The sequence below is a fragment of the Pinus tabuliformis genome, chromosome 4_2, assembly GCF_031772625.1.
Source record: "Pinus tabuliformis cultivar Carrire ecotype Pingquan chromosome 4_2, CPIR1, whole genome shotgun sequence".
NCBI lineage: Eukaryota > Viridiplantae > Streptophyta > Pinopsida > Pinales > Pinaceae > Pinus > Pinus tabuliformis.
This window is the reverse complement of record NC_142304.1, coordinates 733550998-733569428: the sequence shown is the minus strand read 5'-3', so window position 1 is coordinate 733569428 and position 18431 is coordinate 733550998. Positions and strand designations below refer to the sequence as shown.

At 31.9% G+C, this 18431-nt stretch overlaps 2 protein-coding genes across 2 annotated transcripts; both read right to left on the bottom strand.

The window, feature by feature from the left end:
• Positions 1-3102: 3102 nt before the first annotated feature.
• LOC149171700 (uncharacterized) lies at positions 3103-4366 on the bottom strand. Its single transcript, XM_089427566.1, has one exon. It carries the CDS (start codon positions 4289-4291, stop codon positions 3512-3514), a length of 780 nt encoding a protein of 259 aa, XP_089283692.1. The 5' UTR covers positions 4292-4366; the 3' UTR covers positions 3103-3511.
• Positions 4367-16833: 12467 nt separating this feature from the next.
• On the bottom strand, positions 16834-17913 carry LOC149171699 (uncharacterized). Its single transcript, XM_089427565.1, has one exon. The coding sequence runs from the start codon at positions 17859-17861 to the stop codon at positions 17082-17084; it is 780 nt and encodes a 259-aa protein (XP_089283691.1). The 5' UTR covers positions 17862-17913; the 3' UTR covers positions 16834-17081.
• Positions 17914-18431: the final 518 nt, after the last annotated feature.

Genomic DNA, 18431 nt, shown 5'->3' with positions numbered 1-18431 from the left:
CTAATAATAAAGAATAATAATAAGATATAATAAAAATAAATATATTTAAAATATTATTCTAATATACCAATTATGTTTGACTAGATTAAATGATAGGAAAAAACTAATAACCAAATAAATAGAATATAAAAAGACTAAGAACTAAAGATGAGATTTTATCTAATCCTCAAAATAATGCATGGGATAACCTATAAAAGATTAATAAAACAAACTCAAAAAATATATACAACCATAATTCCATCTAAAGGTGAAAGGTTGAAAATAAAAATAAATTAAATTAAAAGAAAAACAATTTAAAAGAAAAAAATTATAATAAAGGAAAAGGGACACTAAATCCTAGCTAGAAATCTAAAAATAGTATTAAAACTCCTCTAACCATTGGTATAGATATGATTAAATGGTAGGTTTCACTATTCAATTATCACACTTGCCAATTATTTTGTTCAATAAGCTTTCTAATAATAAAATTTTAATTGTGTTTCTCATAGGACATCTTTATGTCAATTTTTGATTTCAAAAATATTTGGATAAATATTATCTAAGTTAATTTTTAAGATTGGACTTTACTCATCTCCATGAGATTTCATGCCTATCCGATTTCAAAATACTCCAAAAATTCCCAATCAATATTTTGAATAAATTAACTTCTAAATATATGAAGTAATTTCGTGCCCATTAGATTTCAAAATATTCCCAAAATTAGCAATCAATATTTTGAATAGGTTAACCTCTGAATATATGAATTAAAGTGCTTTGCTTTGGGTATTTGTGGGTACATGATCAGCCAAAACATCGTACCAAGCAGGGTTGGAATTTCGATTTGAACTTTATATATATTAGTGTTTTATATATTTTTTATATTGAGTTTATTGTTTTAATTATTTTTTTAATTTAATAAAAATTGTAATAATTGATTTTTTCTAACTTTAAAAAAATATTAATAATAATAATTATTAAAAATATATATTTATTATATATATATATATATATATATATATATATATATATATATTGTTTATAAATAGTATATAGAAAATAATATAATCAACCTAAATTATATTTTGCTTTAGAGAAAATAGGGGGTGGTTAAAAAAATATGGAATTGTTATATATTATGATTTTTTTTTTTTTATATATGAGGATCTAATAAAATGTTGATAATTCTATAAAAAAAAAATATTTCAAATTTAAGGTTACAATTATATATAAGATTTAACAATATTATTATTAAGATATTATTTATTAGTGAAGGATTAATTTATTATGAGAACATCATTCTTGAAGGGCAAAATTTTTAATATAACGTTTCTTGACGGGAAGCATAAGGACCCAAAACGTCAAAAAAAAATTGTATGACGGGTAAAGAGAAATCCAAATTCCAACCCTGGTGATCATCCATTTTTTAATAATGGAATTGTATAAATAATCAATAAAGTTCTATAAATAGTCTTCAAAAACGGGGTAAGGATTAAATAGTTATCACATATCGTAAACATTATTGCTCAACCGTGCCCTTTCAAACATCATCGAACAGAGAGTGCATACACCGTAGACACGGTGATACACGAAAATCATGGTGCTGGATGATGCGGTAATTTTCTTGCTGGCTAGCACATGGATTGCCCACGTTGACAAGCCCCACTACCTAGATTCGATAGGGACAGCTCGACTTTTTCTTTGGAACTATGACCGTTGGTGTGCATCGATTTGTTAATAATGGAGTTGTATAAATAATCAATAACGTTCTATAAATTGTCTTCAAAAAAGGGGTAGGGTTAAATAGGTATCACATATCTTAAACATTATTGCTCAACCGTGCCCGGTCAAACGTCATCGAGCTACAGAGAGTGCATACAGCCTAGACATGGTGATACACGAAAAGCATGGTGCTGGATGATGCGGTAATCTTTTTTGCTGGCTAGCACATGGATTGCCCACGTTGACAAGCCCCAATACCTAGATTCGATAGAGACACCCCAATTGACTCACAAACACGATTGATGCACTTCTAGATTAACTGAGACCTCTCCATTAGGTGTAGACACCTTCCATCTACCTCGCCATTTACATTACTCATCATACAAAAATACTGTACAAAAATTTACATTACTTATCATACAAAAATACTGTACAAAAATTTACATTACTCATTAATGAAATTGCAGGAGAATTTTTAGATAAATCTTGCCATTCATGGCGATTTGATCGGAGGGAATCGTTAACGGGATAATGATAACCACTTTTAAGTTTAAAAAGGTTAAATAGTTCAGTGTGCTGAAATGAAAATGCCTCATACACATCAGAGCTGCGGCTTGCTACGTTTAGGGTTGCGGCCCTCACCTCACTCACTACAGGAAAAAAAATTGACAAACTACGGTATATCGCTCACCGGCAGCTGCTAAACTTTCGACCCTTTTATTACTAGGTGGGATAAAATTTTTGTTTCTTGGATCTTCCATTGATATTTATCGGTAAGAGAAACATAAAAATTAACACAGAAATCACAAAAGTTGCTACTCTTTTATTCATCACACAAAATTTGATTGATTTTAAAAAATTTGATAAAGGGTATTTAATAATTTATATTTTTAACTAGTTAAATTTTCAATAACTCAACATGCACACTCTAAATTAGACTTTTCTCAAAATATAATTTAACTGAGACTCACTAGACTTAAAACTGAGACTCACTAGACTTAACTCAGTTAGCGGACTCTCCTAAATTTATCAAACTCTGATATCACTAGACTTAACTCATATCACCATATCACTAGACATAACTCAATTACCTGACTCTCAATGTAACGAACTCTGATATCACTAGAATTAACTTAGCTACCTGACTCTACTAAATTTAACCACTCTGACATGCTGGAGTATTACAATTTCTACTAGAGTATTACAATTTCTAACGAATAGTTCAATGTGCGGAAATGAAAATGCCTCATACACATCACAGAATCCCAGTGTCAGTTAATTTTCCTAGTTAGATGAAACCACATAAGGGAGTATTGCGCCTGTTCCAAACTCTTATGTATGACAATATGAACCTTTTGAAAATTGATTCCACATTAAGTGATGTCATGCAATACCAAAGCTGTCTTAGAACATAAACACATCTTCATTATGAGAGGAGCAAACTAATTTCGCTATGACATAACGGGCTCTGTAAGGATGTTTGTTGCGTAAAATAGTGCTTTAGTGGGATTCCAACCCTGTAATCAAACTGCTGTTAAGAAACAGACCAGTATTTACAACATGTCTGGATGGCAAGGATTCGATGATCAAATTGCAAAATCATAAGGTAAACTCATGCTATGGCTATAACAGCCATTTGACAGAAAATGATGCACCTAAAATATAGAAGTTCGCTATGATATGACAGTGCCACTCTTGCTAACAAAATACATATATCAGTCTACAACATATCGTTTAATGGCATCATAAACTGCTCTTAACAGACATCAATATTTTATTACAAATCTAAATTCCGCAGTTTTATCTCAACACATTAGGGTCCTTTCTCCTCGTCGCTCAGGCGTTGGACTAGTCTTATATCGTTCCAGAGGGCAGGAAAATCGGCTTCACTGACTACCAATCCAACTTCTTCTTGCTGTGATGATTCAAAATCATTTTGAATGACTGGATGTTCATTCAGCTGCCAAATATCATCCTCCCACAGAAACCCATAGAAATCCTCCATATTCTCGGCATAACTGTGATCCGAATATATAATATTGGCCATTGAAACTCCATCCATGTAGTTGTCGTCGATGATCCCAAGATCGTTCGGAGAAATATCTTCTACAAAGCAACCGAGCTCTCCGCGAACATCGTCATAATACGGCCACTCTTCTATATCACAAGCTGAGGTCGCTCCAGAATTTGATCCGTCTTCAGTTAACTCGCCTTGCCAGAGTGGACCCATCTGATTAGCACTGCCCTTCTCCTCAGAGGACTCAATTTTATTTGTTGTTTGCACCTTCAACCCAATTTCATCCTCCAGTGACTCTATAACTCCGGTAATCCTGATGTCGCTGATCATCTCGAGCTCATTCCCAGCAATGGTCTCTTCTGGATTACTATCAATAGCGTCCAGATCATTGATCTCATCGAGCGAGGCCATAAGATCGCTGTCTTGCGCAACTGTTAACTCGCTATTGATTCGCTTCGTGTCCGGCAAAGCCAATCCGCCACAGTAGTCATCTCTCCCTCTCTTACTCTGACGATTTTGCCAGGCGGCGGCCATCTGCGCAGAATGGTACGAAAAGAAATCAAAATGCAAACACATACAACAGAAAGCCTGGATTCGGGAATTAGATTTTTCAATTCTAACCAACTCTTCGACATCCACAAAGGCGGAGTAACACTATATATAGACGTATCTGGCAGGCAGGGATGGAATTTGACGGTCAAATTGCCTGTTAGGGATGATTTGGTAAGAAAATTGTAAAACTTTAAAGTTTTTTTTTTTAATTGTGAACACCGGTGAAAAGTAGAAAAATGTGAAAACATATCTATTTTGAAATTCCAATTTACCTTTGGATGATTTTTACCATTTCATTAATTTTTCCATACTTATTTACGTCTCTTTGCAGTGAAAATCGCGTCGCCTTACCACATAAATTACTCGAAAAAATAAAGTGGGTACATTAGTATATATGGGGTTGGTATAAATGTGAAATTTAGTCAAATTTTCAATTTGACCGAGGTAATTTTTTATTTTTTTTTTCAGTTAGATTTTATAATAATCTTATCAAAATTTTTCCATTATTTTTAGGTTAATTTATAAGCTATTCAAACTACGCTTTATATAATCTGTTATATTTCATGATTTTAAAATAACTGTGTAATTCCTTCGAGTCTTAATCGGTTAAAGGGGACGGCAAAGTTTATGACTATCAAGCGATTTTTTTGTGGATTATATTCTTTATCACACTGCAATGGAAATTACATTCAAATATTTATGGAGAAAAATATCTCCATCTAGTTCTGACTGCCACGCGTAGCGATCCCCTATTGTATGAGGTTGACATTTAGTCGGTGAATCGAAACGGGGATCATTTAATCGCGAGATATAATTATTTAGTCACATAGTCTTAATGTTTGAAATATGATATTTAATTGTGAGTAATAAGTATTTGAATATATGATTTACATCTGTGTCATTACATTATAGGTAATTTTTAACTAATCTTGTATATTGTACATTTTTAATAAAGTATCTTTTAATCTAAGATGGTAACCTATTTTACTTAAATATTAAATATATTTAATATAAAATAGAAATATTCAATATTTTGTAAAGGGATATTTATTTTCAACTATCTCTAATAACATCATCTCGCTAAAATAATTAAGCGAATGACTAGGGAAGTTTCATAGAAGAAATCATGATTTGAAGGGTTCTGGCTGCATTAAAAGCCGCATTGATTTGGGAATTATGTGTATTATTTGGATTTTGTAGTTTATTGTCCGTAGTGGGCCACCATTAAAACAATGTTTGAATTGCAGATTTATAGTAAACATTTTGGATTTTTGTATTATATTTTTATAAATTGTTTTTTATAATTTTAAATTGTGTTTATATAATTAATATAATAATATAAATTGCATTAGTTTGTTGATTAAATTTTTTTATAAAAAAAATGTTTTTAATTTAATATGTAAATATGTTGATATATAAATCTTTCTATTATATAGTGAATTCCAAACAAAACATATTATTAATCAGATTTATTTTTTCTATAAATTTTATATTGATGTATAACTATAATATAAGTACAATTTTTTTATAGAATTTTTTTCTGTTACATTTCATTTTCAGATATTATTATTGACTTTAAAAAAACATTTATGAAATTGAATTTAATATCATATAATCAAATTATAGCCTTAAGGGTTAGTTTAATTTGTCGCATCATCATTGTTAAAGTATCTTTTCTATTGAGAGGTAGACTCTGTGGTTAAGTTAACACAAAGTGATTTGTTCTGGTGGATCTACTTGGTATAAAATATTTGTGGATGTTTTGTTTTGGTTGATCTACCTGGTATAAAAAATTTGTGGATGTAGTAGTCAGCCATGTCCAAGTCCATAAACCACATAGAATTTTTTTCATGAAAATAGAGAAAATTTTACTCGTTAAAATGTGCTCATGGGCTAAAATTCCATTTTTCCCCTAAATTATTTTTGCCAATTTTCATTTTTTTTTAATTACTTTCCCAAATTGTATAAGCTTAAAATATTTTTTTCAAACTTGATGCACCTCAACTCTTTATTAGCATAGATAGATCCATGTTAACTATATATATACATCATGTTTAAATTTATCTTAACTTTGAATATATCATGTGTTAAAAAAAATGAAAGCCCTGAAAGTAGAATTCTTTTATCAATTTTTGCACTCTAAAATAAGCTTGTACTTCTAAAAATTTGATCTTTCCAAAAATTATGAACATTATTCTCTTAAAATTATTTATCATATAGCAATTTCTAATATTTCATTCAAATAAAAATTATGTTCATCTTTATTTGTGACAAAATATGTGATGTAATAAATGATAAAAAAATTGTTAATAAAAACTTGATTCAATTTTATATATATATATATATATATATATATATATATATATATATAACAACATTTTAAATAATTCATTATTACTAATAATATTAAAAATGTGTACACTTTCATAAAATAAAACATCATGATATGGAAAGAAATTATATAAATAAATCAAGTAATGTAAAAGAAAAATATTTATTATAATTCAATTAAGCTTAAATGATTTTTAATACATTTCAATTATGCAATCTTTCACACACTTGAACATTATTTTGGTAATAAAAACAATTTAAACTAAATTTTCATGATTAAAATATGTTTTACTATTTTAGAAATATAAAAAAGGAAAAGCTTAATTGCATTATTGTGACATAGGATAAATGCTTCAATGTTATTTCTCTCTTTAGGAATTTGAATGTCTAATACTAATCACTATCATTGGAAAATTAATTAAATCATTGTATCATGCATAAAACTCGATTAACTTTAGAGTGGACCATCTAGTGACTATGTAATTTCCAATAAAATTCACATGAACTACAACAATAAATTAATTTCAAATCAAATTTATATATAGAACTAGGCCTACTAGAGAATTATATATATTATATTTCACTTCGAACATAATCTACCATGTTTACATTATTGAAATTAATAACTTCTAACAACCAATCCAGGAAATTAACTATTGATCATTTAAAATAATTCCAGAATAATAAAAATCCATGAAATTAGCTATTAATGATTTAAAATAATTCTAGAATAATCAAAATAGAAAGTCATGATAAAAGTTGGCATAATAAAAAGGTAGGATAATAAATATATAATTCTAGAATAATCAAAATAGAAAGTCATGATAAAAGTTGGCATAATAAAAAGGTAAGATAATAAATAGTTTTATATTGACTTTATATCATTGCATGGTGACAAAATACAAGTCATATAAGATGCTAAGAAGATTATTTATCTGAGAAAGAAAGATTTCTAAATACTTAGGATTATTAGTTAGATTAATTATCCAATATTTTATTATACCCATTGATTTCATCACAGCCACAACAAACGTACCAATGATAACATGTTTTAATACACAATGAACATGCATATAAGAAAAATGGATGCAATGAATAATGTAACATCTAGATAACCCAATCTGAGGCTAAAACGATACTTGTGAGAGGGTGGAGTACCTAAATATCAAGCTTGGAGCCGGTGAGGGATCTTTTGAAGTTTCATTACTCCATAAATATTGAATTCCTCCTTCAGCATTGACATCAATTCTATCTTTGATAGAGACTAATAAATTAGGCAATGGATTATGCAAATGAAAATGCTTGTATTTATGTAGTGCACCAAATGAGAGTTACTAGTCTAAGAAGGCATGGTTTATCCAACTCTTTTAGGGATCAGATTTATAAATTTGTATTTATATATATAAATATTTTAGATATTAATCTATATTTTTGTCAAGTAATAGGTAATAATAATATGGAGTAAAGATTTTATGTATGGATATAGAGTAAAGAGTTTATGTATGGAGTGTACTCGAAAAAGGACTCAGTGATAATGGTATTTAATGACTTTGTAGAATGAATATATATATATATATATTTTGATAAATAAGGTTATATTAAGATTAATATGTTATTGATTATTTAATATGGAAATATATATTTTTATGTGCGAGCGAGAAAGTGAAGAGGAGAATGTTTTAGTTAATCTATCAGTTTGACAATTTTTTATTTTATATATCTCAATAATTATGTGTTGATTTAAGCTTTACATTGTAGAAGGTTTTCATGTTCTCACCAAACAATCATTTTTCACATATATTTATTTTTTCCAAATGGAATTATGGGTATATCATTTTGCAATAAATTATACTCTTGAAATTTAAACAATTCCTTTTACTTGAATTCCCAATATTTGAAGTTTCAATTTCACTGTCTTCCCATATAGAGTTGCAAAAATGAATTACAATTTAATGCATAACTAGAAAGAAAGAGTAATTGAACCTTTAATATTGAGAAAATAATTCTCTCTCTCTCTCTCTCTCTCTCTCTCTATATATATATATATATATATATATATATATATATATGATTTAGTTCATAGTGTATCTTAAAATGACTAGTATATAATTTCCTAACAGTTTAACAATTTCAATCTATTTACTCCATGTCGTTGTTGACCTACAATTCAATTTTCTTTCTACAATCACACTTAAAATTCTTAAAAAAAAAACAATTCAAATTGAACATAAGTGTACTTTGAATTTTCTCCTCCTATTCGGTTTTTTAATGGAATAGTTAAAATTCTACCATACTTAGGGTCATTTTCTAATCTCTATTGATATACTCTCAAAATGCAACCTAAAGTGACATCATTGCATGTAAATAAACCCTAACTAGTTGTGTATTTTTGGTTTATCACATGAGGAGTTTATCAAAAATATGTGGAGTTTATATTTATTGGACGTGTAATTTAATTCCACCTTTAGTAAGTGATTATATTTAAAATTTGAGTAAATCTATGATGAGATAGGTGAAAAATACAATTTGAAAAATATAATATTATTTCTTTCTTTTGAAAATTCATAACTCTTATTTTATTTTTATTTTTTTATTCGACTACCTAGTAGAGCTCGTCAATACGAATTTCTTCACAATTTTGACCAAGTAGAACATGTCTCTGGAGATTTAAACTTGTCACAACCATAAACACAATATGTGCCTCTACCACTTGAGCTAAAGTCTTTCGACCATCACTCTTATTTTATTATTTTCCCTAAAAATCACATTTTGAATGTCATTTTTTTTTAATGATGATGCATTTAATTTAATCTTAAATGACTCTATTATATAATTATTAAATGAATTTCTAAATAATTATATGAATTTGATGATGTAACCAATATACTATTACCTATAAAGTTTGAAACATATTGCTAAAATTCCTAAAGGTTCATTATTTTTAGTATAAATATTCTGAGTAAATGGTTACACTAATTTATAAGATAAAATGCAATGCAGATGATGAGAAAACATTAATAAAAAATATATAAAATGTGGAAGCTTGTTTGGACAAATTTCCCAACCGTAAGCATTTGTAATAATGTTGTAACTAAAAATATAAAAAGGCTAAGATGGATATGGATTCTCGAGCTTGGGGAAGAGTTTTCTTAGGATTAGAAGGAAACTTCACTTGTTTTATGACAACCATGGAAGGTTGCTAGGTGTGAGATTAAATGGATTGATTCTGCCATTTAAATTCAACAGAGTAGAAGGATAGAAGAGTCATACCCTTCCTTGGATGAATTCATATGGTAGAGAAGACAAAATTTAAATAGGATGGGCTATGCTAGCAAGTAGGGATTGTTTATTTTTGCGTAGCTTGCATGGTACTCCAAGCCGTAGGGTTTCCGGTTTGGAGGGTGGACCACCACAAGAGTCACTTGTGGGCTTGGAACCAAAGGTTGGAGTTTTTCACCCATCATGATTTGTGCCAAAACCATGAGTACATTTCAACATGTGATGGATGGGGATGATAACTCTCACCGGGATGAATCGGATGGAATGAATATCACCCAAATTTGAGCTGTAGAAATGGATATATGAATTTTTTAAGTTAGGGAGTGGGTTTGCACCATATTTGTTAACATCGGCTTGAGTTAGATAAGCCTCTTGGCAGTTGTACAATCCCATGGAGGACGTTTTGAGGAGCCTTTCTATTGTGTATAGATAGAAGGTGATAGAGAGTCTTTTCTCACATTTATTTGTGCAACACAAGGGCAACGAAGAAGGAGAGATAAGAACTCGTAGGAGGAGAATATGCATCTCTATTTCGGGTCGTAGAAGTAGGGCTACTTCAGCAAAGAAAGAGGGTTTGTTGGAGAATCTCCATGACTATTTGAAGGTTTGGTTACATATGCTGAAAGACAACATCAAAGAAAGAGAATTTTCGGCTGTTAGGAGGTTGCGTTAGGGTGATTCCCACCTGACATTTGTAGGCTGCATCCCAGTAATAACCATAGGAAAAAAATAGAATTGTGAGGGTGATTAAAGTGGGTCGTAAGGCTTGTTTATATAGGTGGAAGTGTGGAACAAAGTAGCATGGATAGGCAATAAACAAAGGAGGTTAAACCACAACATTTGAAGGATTGTTGAGGGTGTTTTTAGGGCTAAGGTGGACTGTGTATGCCCTAACCAGAATTGCAACAATCATAATAGTCCATGAGATAAAGGTATGTTTTTTATCTATGGTTTCCAGGTGTTGGATCCTTGTTATGGATCAATTTTGGATCATTTTATTAGCATCCTGTATGTGCCATGTGTTGAGGTGAAATTGGGAAGTTGAAGACCTCAACTAGGAGCAGAACTTATAGTGAAGTGTTGGGTGCCATTGGTCTAGTGGAGGGAACCATGTTGGCTACCCAAAGTAGCCCTAGACAGGCAATCTTGAATCAATGAAGAAAAATGAATATTGGGTGAAGTTTAGTGCCTAATGTGCAACACTTTAATGGGCAAAAGTGACTACTAGATTGGTGGATTGAAGCTCAAGGATTGGCCAACCTAGAAGAGAAGATTGAATAAGCCCATGTACATGTAGCAAAAGTGACTTGCATTATTGTTAGGTGTCATCCCTCGTGAAGTCTCTTTGTGTTTCCATTTGAAGGTCTAAGGGGCAACTAGAGAGTAGTATTGAAGCGAAGGACCAATAGGACAAGATACGACATAGAAGATATAACAAAAATTATCATTGTATCTTGTATTCCATACACTGTTGTATTATTCAGATTGGTTTAATAGAACGAAGACTAGGTTGTACATTATTGTACAATATTTGTTAAAAATTGTGTATACTTGTGCATATGTGATTTATTGGTTTATATTTTTCGTTGTGAAAAGTAGTTCTTGTTGAGATTCTTGGTTTGGTAGCATCAAATATTTCAAGATTCTAACCTAGACCCAATATTGTGGAAATTAGACAGGAATACGCTGAAGTAAACATGACGAGGGAGTGTCATTGAGAGTGGGTGTAATATCCTCCCCATGACCACATAAAATAGAATACTACCTTTACCAAGCGAGAGGAGGTGCCAGAAAATGTATGCCCATAGAACTGAAAATGGTTGCAACAATACAGTGAGAAAAATATGGAGAAAGAAGCTTAATGAGGAGGGATGATTCTTGTCACAGACATGAAGACTAAGTAGAGGAATAGAAATGGAACTAGGCATAATAGATTGAAGAGAAGAAGCTCTACATTGTTACAGAAACAAAAGAGAGGGAAAAACCTTTGGTTGAGAATTAGAGGAATGGAAGAACATCTTTCACATGAGTACTAAGAAATATATAGATACCCTAATTAGTTGGAGGGTGGAGATGACTTAATCTCTAGATCCCCTTCATAGATGGTGTGGGGGTTGTTAGGTCGATATAATACTAGTGTATTCCCTTATTTTTATTGTTAGTGTTGCCCCCTTATTGGTATTGTTGTGCCCATGTAGTCCCCATGTTGTTATTATTGTGCCCCATATAATCCCACTATTGTTATTATTGTTCCCTTACATTATTATTGCTATGTAGGCTTTGATTATATTGTGACCCCTTGGAATCCTATATATAGAAAGGACGACTTTTCATTTGTATCATCTAAGAATTGTTCATTTATGTGATGTAAAGGAGGTTTCTCACTCGAAGAGGCTAATTCTCAAGTCATTGATCTATGTTTTCTTCTATTTTATGAGTTGGTTGAATAACATTTGGTATGAGAGCTTTGGATTTTAGGGTTTCACTGCTTCAAATAGGTCATCTTGGTATTTTCTCTATAACACTTTTTCTACAAACCTTCAAAGGATGAAATTCGACCACGTGGAGCAAAAATCTTGGTTAAATTCATGTAAACATTTCAAAGATTGGTTTGCTATATTTGCGGAGATAAGATATGAGGAAGTTAGGGCTTTTCTAGGATCTAAAGATCAATCTCAAACAAGGGAGGTACGGAAAAGCATCATAAATTTCTCTCTCAACATCATATTTAAATTTCATAAAAGGTAAATAAAAGTACACAAAATCTAGTTTCTTTTGTATCATTTTTAGGGCCGAAGGTCGAAGCAGTGACATGTGGCACTCTGTAAAAGTACACTCTACTAAAATATTCTATAATCAATCCATCGTGGAAGATTAGAAATATCTCTTTCTAGAATAATCCAATCTGAGTCTACCTTATGGGGTTGGAAAGAAGACCCATAAGGCTACCACAAGACGAAATTTTAGACCTTGGATATCCAAAAACTTCAATATCGAGCTCCTAAAAAGAAAGAAAATTTTGTGTTTGTTTTTTAATTTTACATAACTTTTGCTTGAAAAATCAATTTGAAGTGATTCCAAAGGAATATTGAAGCATATATACCAATATTAGGCTCTAAAATGATTCCCAAACAAAATAACTCTACACCCATTAAGCCCTCAAAAATTTGTACTATGATGCATGTAGAGGAAGAGTTGCAACATAATATATCAAAATTACATGACTAAGTGCAACAAATTTCACTCTCACAAAGAGCAACTAAAGATGAACTAAAAGGGGACATGGATTACTTAAAAGGGGACATGGAGGTTTTAAAGACATGGAATATTTGAAGGATGGATTAAAAGAAAACATGGAAGGTTTGGAGGATGGATTAAAAGAAAACATGGATGCTAACATGAAAGGTTTGAAGGAAGGTTTGACAAAGTTGCTACAAGAAATTCTCCCTAATGGCGAAACTCATGATGAGAAAAAAATGAATGTTTATCATGATTTTAGAGACTCTAACTTTGGATTGAAGACCCATGATATTCTAGAGATTGATATGTGGAATTTTGATGGCAAGGATCTGGTAACCTGGATACTATAGATGGAGCAATATTTTGATCTCCATAATGTGCAACATACAAAAAGGTACACATTACATCTTTATATTTAGAACCCAATCAGTTTGTATGGTATATATGGCTTTGTTCTTGTACACCACTTTTCACTTGATCAATTTTTACGAAGGAAATGATAACACATTATGAGGATACAAAGAGCAACACCTTTAGCCAATTGATAAATCTCAAACAAAATGGTTCAATGGTGGAGCACATTCAGGACATCCAAAAGATGAATATAAGGGTAAATGATATTCCAAAAGAGAATAGGATTGATGTATTCATAGGGGATTTAAATGATAACATCCAACATGAGTTTCGCCTTTCGGAACTTAATTCATTGGAGAAGTCATTTAGGGTGGCAAGAAAGATGAAAGCAAAATTATGGCAATAAGGAATTCTACCACTCACAACTATAAATATGGAAGTGTTTCTACTCGTAGCCTTCCAAAATCTACAAGTTTGACACCACAACAATTGGAAGAAAAAATAGAAAATGGGCTTTGTTACTGTTGTGATAGAAAATACACTAAAGGTCATAAGTGTGTTGAGAATATTATTTTTTACATAGATTATGAAGAGTTGGAAGAAAAAGAACAAGAAACTACAAAATAAGAGGATATACACCAAGAACCAATCCCAAAGAATGAAGAAATGAATCTAACCATATCTTGTAATGCATTCGCAGAAATTACCACTCCTCAAACTCTCAAGATAGATGGAGATATCAAGAAGAAAAAGTTAATAGTGCTAATTAATTCGTGTAGCACCCATAATTTTATTTATTGTAAGATAGCCAAGGAATTGAAATTCTTCCTATATCCAACACAAGAGTGTCAAGTGATGGTTTCAAATGGAGGAACTATAAATTTCTCTGGAAAGTGTCATAATGTCAAGCTAACCATGGGGGAATATGTATTTTATAGTCAAATTCTTTCCATTCCAATGAGCAATGTTGATGTTGTATTAGAAGTTTAATGGTTAGAATCTTTGGGTACAATAGCTTTTAATTTTCAAGAACTTTTCTTGAATTTTTTTGTGGAAGGAAATAAATTTGAATTAAGGGGTATCCTAGGGACACCAAGAAAGATAATCAACTCTAATGGCATGAAAATTCTTCTAAAGAAAGAAAAGCAGGTCGTAATTTCACAATTATGCTCACTAGAGGTTTAAACATCAAAATCATCTATTTCTCCATATCTCCAAAAAGTCTTAGACAATCATTTCAAGGTATTTGAGACTCCCAAAGGCCTCCCACCTATTCATGATCATGATCATGCTATTCATTTAATTCTAGGAAGTTTTCCTCCAAACATCATGCTTGATAGATAACCATATGCCCAAAAGAGTGAAATTGAACGTATGGTTGTAGAAATGCAAGAGGGCGGTATAATTCAACCCAGTCAAAGTTTTTTCTCTGCTCCGATAGTATTGGTGCACAAGTAGGATGGATCATGGTGCATGTGTCTGGATTATAGGGAGATCAACAATCTCACTATTAAAGGTAAATTTCTCATTCCTATCATTGATGGATTGTTGGATGAATTGCATGGAGGAGTTTACCTCATCAAGTTAGATCTTCATTCGGGATATCAACAAATTATAATGAAGACTAAAGACATTCTGAAAACAACATTTAGAACTCATGGGGGTCATTATGAATTTTTTGTCATGCCTTTTGGCCTTACCAATGCACCTTCCACATTCTACGGTTTGATGAATTCCACTTTCAAACCCTTCCTTAGAAAATTTGTATTAGTGTTTTTTGATGATATACTAATCTACAACAAGTCTTGGAAGGAGCATGTTCAACATGTTGACAGAGTTCTCAAATTATTGTAGGAGAAACAACTATATGCAAAATCCTCCAAATGTTTATATGGGGTACAGGACATAGAATATATAGGCCATATTCTATCTCATGACTGTGTTAAAGTATACCCTAACAAAATTAAGGTCATTAAGGAATGGAAAATCCCCAGAACCATAAATATTCTTCGAGGATTTCTCAGATTAACAAAGTATTATCACAAGTTTGTTAAGAATTATGGGAGAATAAAAACACTTCTAACGATATTACTAAAAAAGAATATTTTCTTGAACTCCAAAAACAAGTAATGTATTTGACCTTCTTAAAAAACAATGTGCCAAGCACATTCTTAACTAAAATAGACTTCAAAAAATTACTCACCATACAAAAATACTGTATACAAAATTTTACAGTACTCATTAATGAAATTGCTGGAGTACTTTGAGACAAATCTGGCCCTTCATGGCCATTTGATCTGAGAGAATCGTTAACGGGATAATGATAACCACTTTTAGGTTTAAAAAGGTTAAATCGTTCAGTGTGCTGAAATGAAAATGCCTCATAAACATCAGAGCTGCGGCTTACCACGTTTAGGGCTGCCTTCCTCACCTCACTCTCTACAGGAAAAAACTTGACAAGCTACGGTATATCGCTCATCAGCAGCTGCTAAATTTTCGACCATTTTATTACTCGGTTGGCAGAATTTTTGGTTTCTGGGATCTTCTCGCTTTGATATCAATATGTTGGAAAAGTGAAGTAGAGAAATATAAAAATTAATACACACATCATAATTTAAAAAGTTGTGGCTTTTCTATTAATTACATAAAATTGATCATTACAATTATTTTTCACAAAATATATTTATGTTTTTTAATTAGTTATCTCAGAACAAGGAATGGGTATTTATGTCTTTTAGACAGGTGAAAAGTATTTATAAAGTTAAACTCTCAAAATAACTCAACATACTCACACGCTCTAAATTTGACTTTTCATAAAATATAACTTGACTTAACTGAGACTCACCCTACTTAACCCAATTAACTTACTCTCATAAATTTAGCTCTATATCACTAGACTTAACTCAATTACCTGACTCTCCTAGATTTAGCCACTTTGACACGCTGGAGTATTACGATTTCTACTGGACTATTACAATTTCTAACGAATAGTTCAATGTGCTGAAATGCAAATGCCTCATACACATCACAGAATCCCGGTGTCAGCTAATTTTCCCAGTTAGATGAAAGCACATGAGGGAGTATTGCGCCTGTTCGATACCGAGGTTTTGATTGATCAACATTCCAAACTCTTATGTATGACAATATGAAACTTTTGAAAATTGATTCCACAGTAACTGATGCCATGCATTACCAAAGTTGTCTTAAAATTTAAATACATCTTCATTATGAGAGGAGCAAACTAATTTCGCTATGACATAACGGGCTTTGTAAGGATGTTTGTTGCGTAAAATAGTGCTTTAATGGGATTCCAACCCTGTAATCAAACTGCTGTTAAGACAGATCAATATTTACAACATGTCTCCATGACAAGGATTCGATGATCAAATTGCAAACTCATAAGGTAAACTCATGCTATGGCTATAACAGCGATTTGACAGATAAGGATGTACCTAAAATATAGAAGTTCCCTATGATATGCCAGTGCCACTCTTGGTAACGAAATACGTATATCAGTCTACAACATATGCTTTAATGGCATCATAAACTGCTCTTAACAGACATCAATATCTGATTACAAATCTAAATTCCGCAGTTTTATCTCAACACATTAGGGTCCTTTCTCCTCGTCGCTCAGGCGTTGGACTAGTCTTAGATCGTTCCAGAGGGCAGGAAACTCGGCTTCACAGACTACCCATCCAACTTCTTCTTGCTGTGATGATGCAAAATCATTTTGAATGACTGGATGTTCATTCAACTGCCAAATATCATCCTCCCACAGAAACCCATAGAAATCCTCCATATTCTCGGCATAACTGTGATCCGAATAGATAATATTGGCCACTGAAACTCCATCCATGTAGTTGTCGTTGATGATCCCAAGATCGTTCGGAGAAATATCTTCTACAAAGCAACCAAGCTCTCCGCGAACATCGTCATAATACGGCCACTCTTCTATATCACACGCTGAGGTCGCTCCAGAATTTGATCCGTCTTCAGTTAATTCGCCTTGCCAGAATGGACCCATCTGATTAGCACTGTCCTTCTCCTCAGAGGACTCAATTTTATTTGTTGTTTGCACCTTCAACCCAATTTCATCGTCCAGTGACTCTATAACTCCGGTCATCCTGATCTCGCTGATGATCTCGAGCTCATTTGCAGCATCTGTGTCTTCTGGATTACTATCAATAGCGTCCAGATCATTGATCTCATCGAGCGAGGCCATAAGATCAGTGTCTTGCGCAACCGTTAACTCGCTATTGATTCGCTTCGTGTCCGGCAAAGCCAATCCGCCACAGTAGTCATCTCTCCCTCTCTTACTCTGACGATTTTGCCAGGCGGCGGCCATCTGCGCAGAATGGTACGAAAAGAAATCAAAATGCAAACACATACAACAGAAAGCCCGGATTCGGGAATTAGATTGTTCAATTCTCACCGCATCTTCGTCATCCACAAAGACAGATTAACACTATATATAGAAGTATCTCGATTTGATGGGTAAATTTTTTGGTGATTTGTTGGTCAAATATAGTTAGCGGTTTTTTAATACAGTTAAGAAAATTATGAAATTATTAAGTTTTTTTGAAATTGTCAATAATGGTAGGGAGGTGTTAAATACAGAAATTGAACCATTATTGTGAATATTGACCCAAAAAAATATTATGAAAACTGTCAAATTAAAATTGTCTATTTTGAAATTCCAACAGTGAATGATTTTACCATTTCATTAATTTTTCCATACTTACCATTTCATTAATTTTTCTATACTTATGGACATTAAATCCATTGCTGATTCCCAGGATATTCGAGACGGGAATTAGCAATCTACATAAAGATGCCCCGATGAAACAACATTGGCAGCTTTGCAGTGAAAATCGCATAGCCGTACCACATAAATTACTCGAGAAAATAAAGTGGGTACAATTGGATATTTGGGGTTGGTATAAAATGTGAAATTTAG

Excerpts from the sequence above, each read along its gene's own strand:
- LOC149171699 (XM_089427565.1), bottom strand. The coding sequence starts at position 17,861 with ATGTGTTTGCATTTTGATTTCTTTTCGTACCATTCTGCGCAGATGGCC.
- LOC149171700 (XM_089427566.1), bottom strand. The coding sequence starts at position 4,291 with ATGTGTTTGCATTTTGATTTCTTTTCGTACCATTCTGCGCAGATGGCC.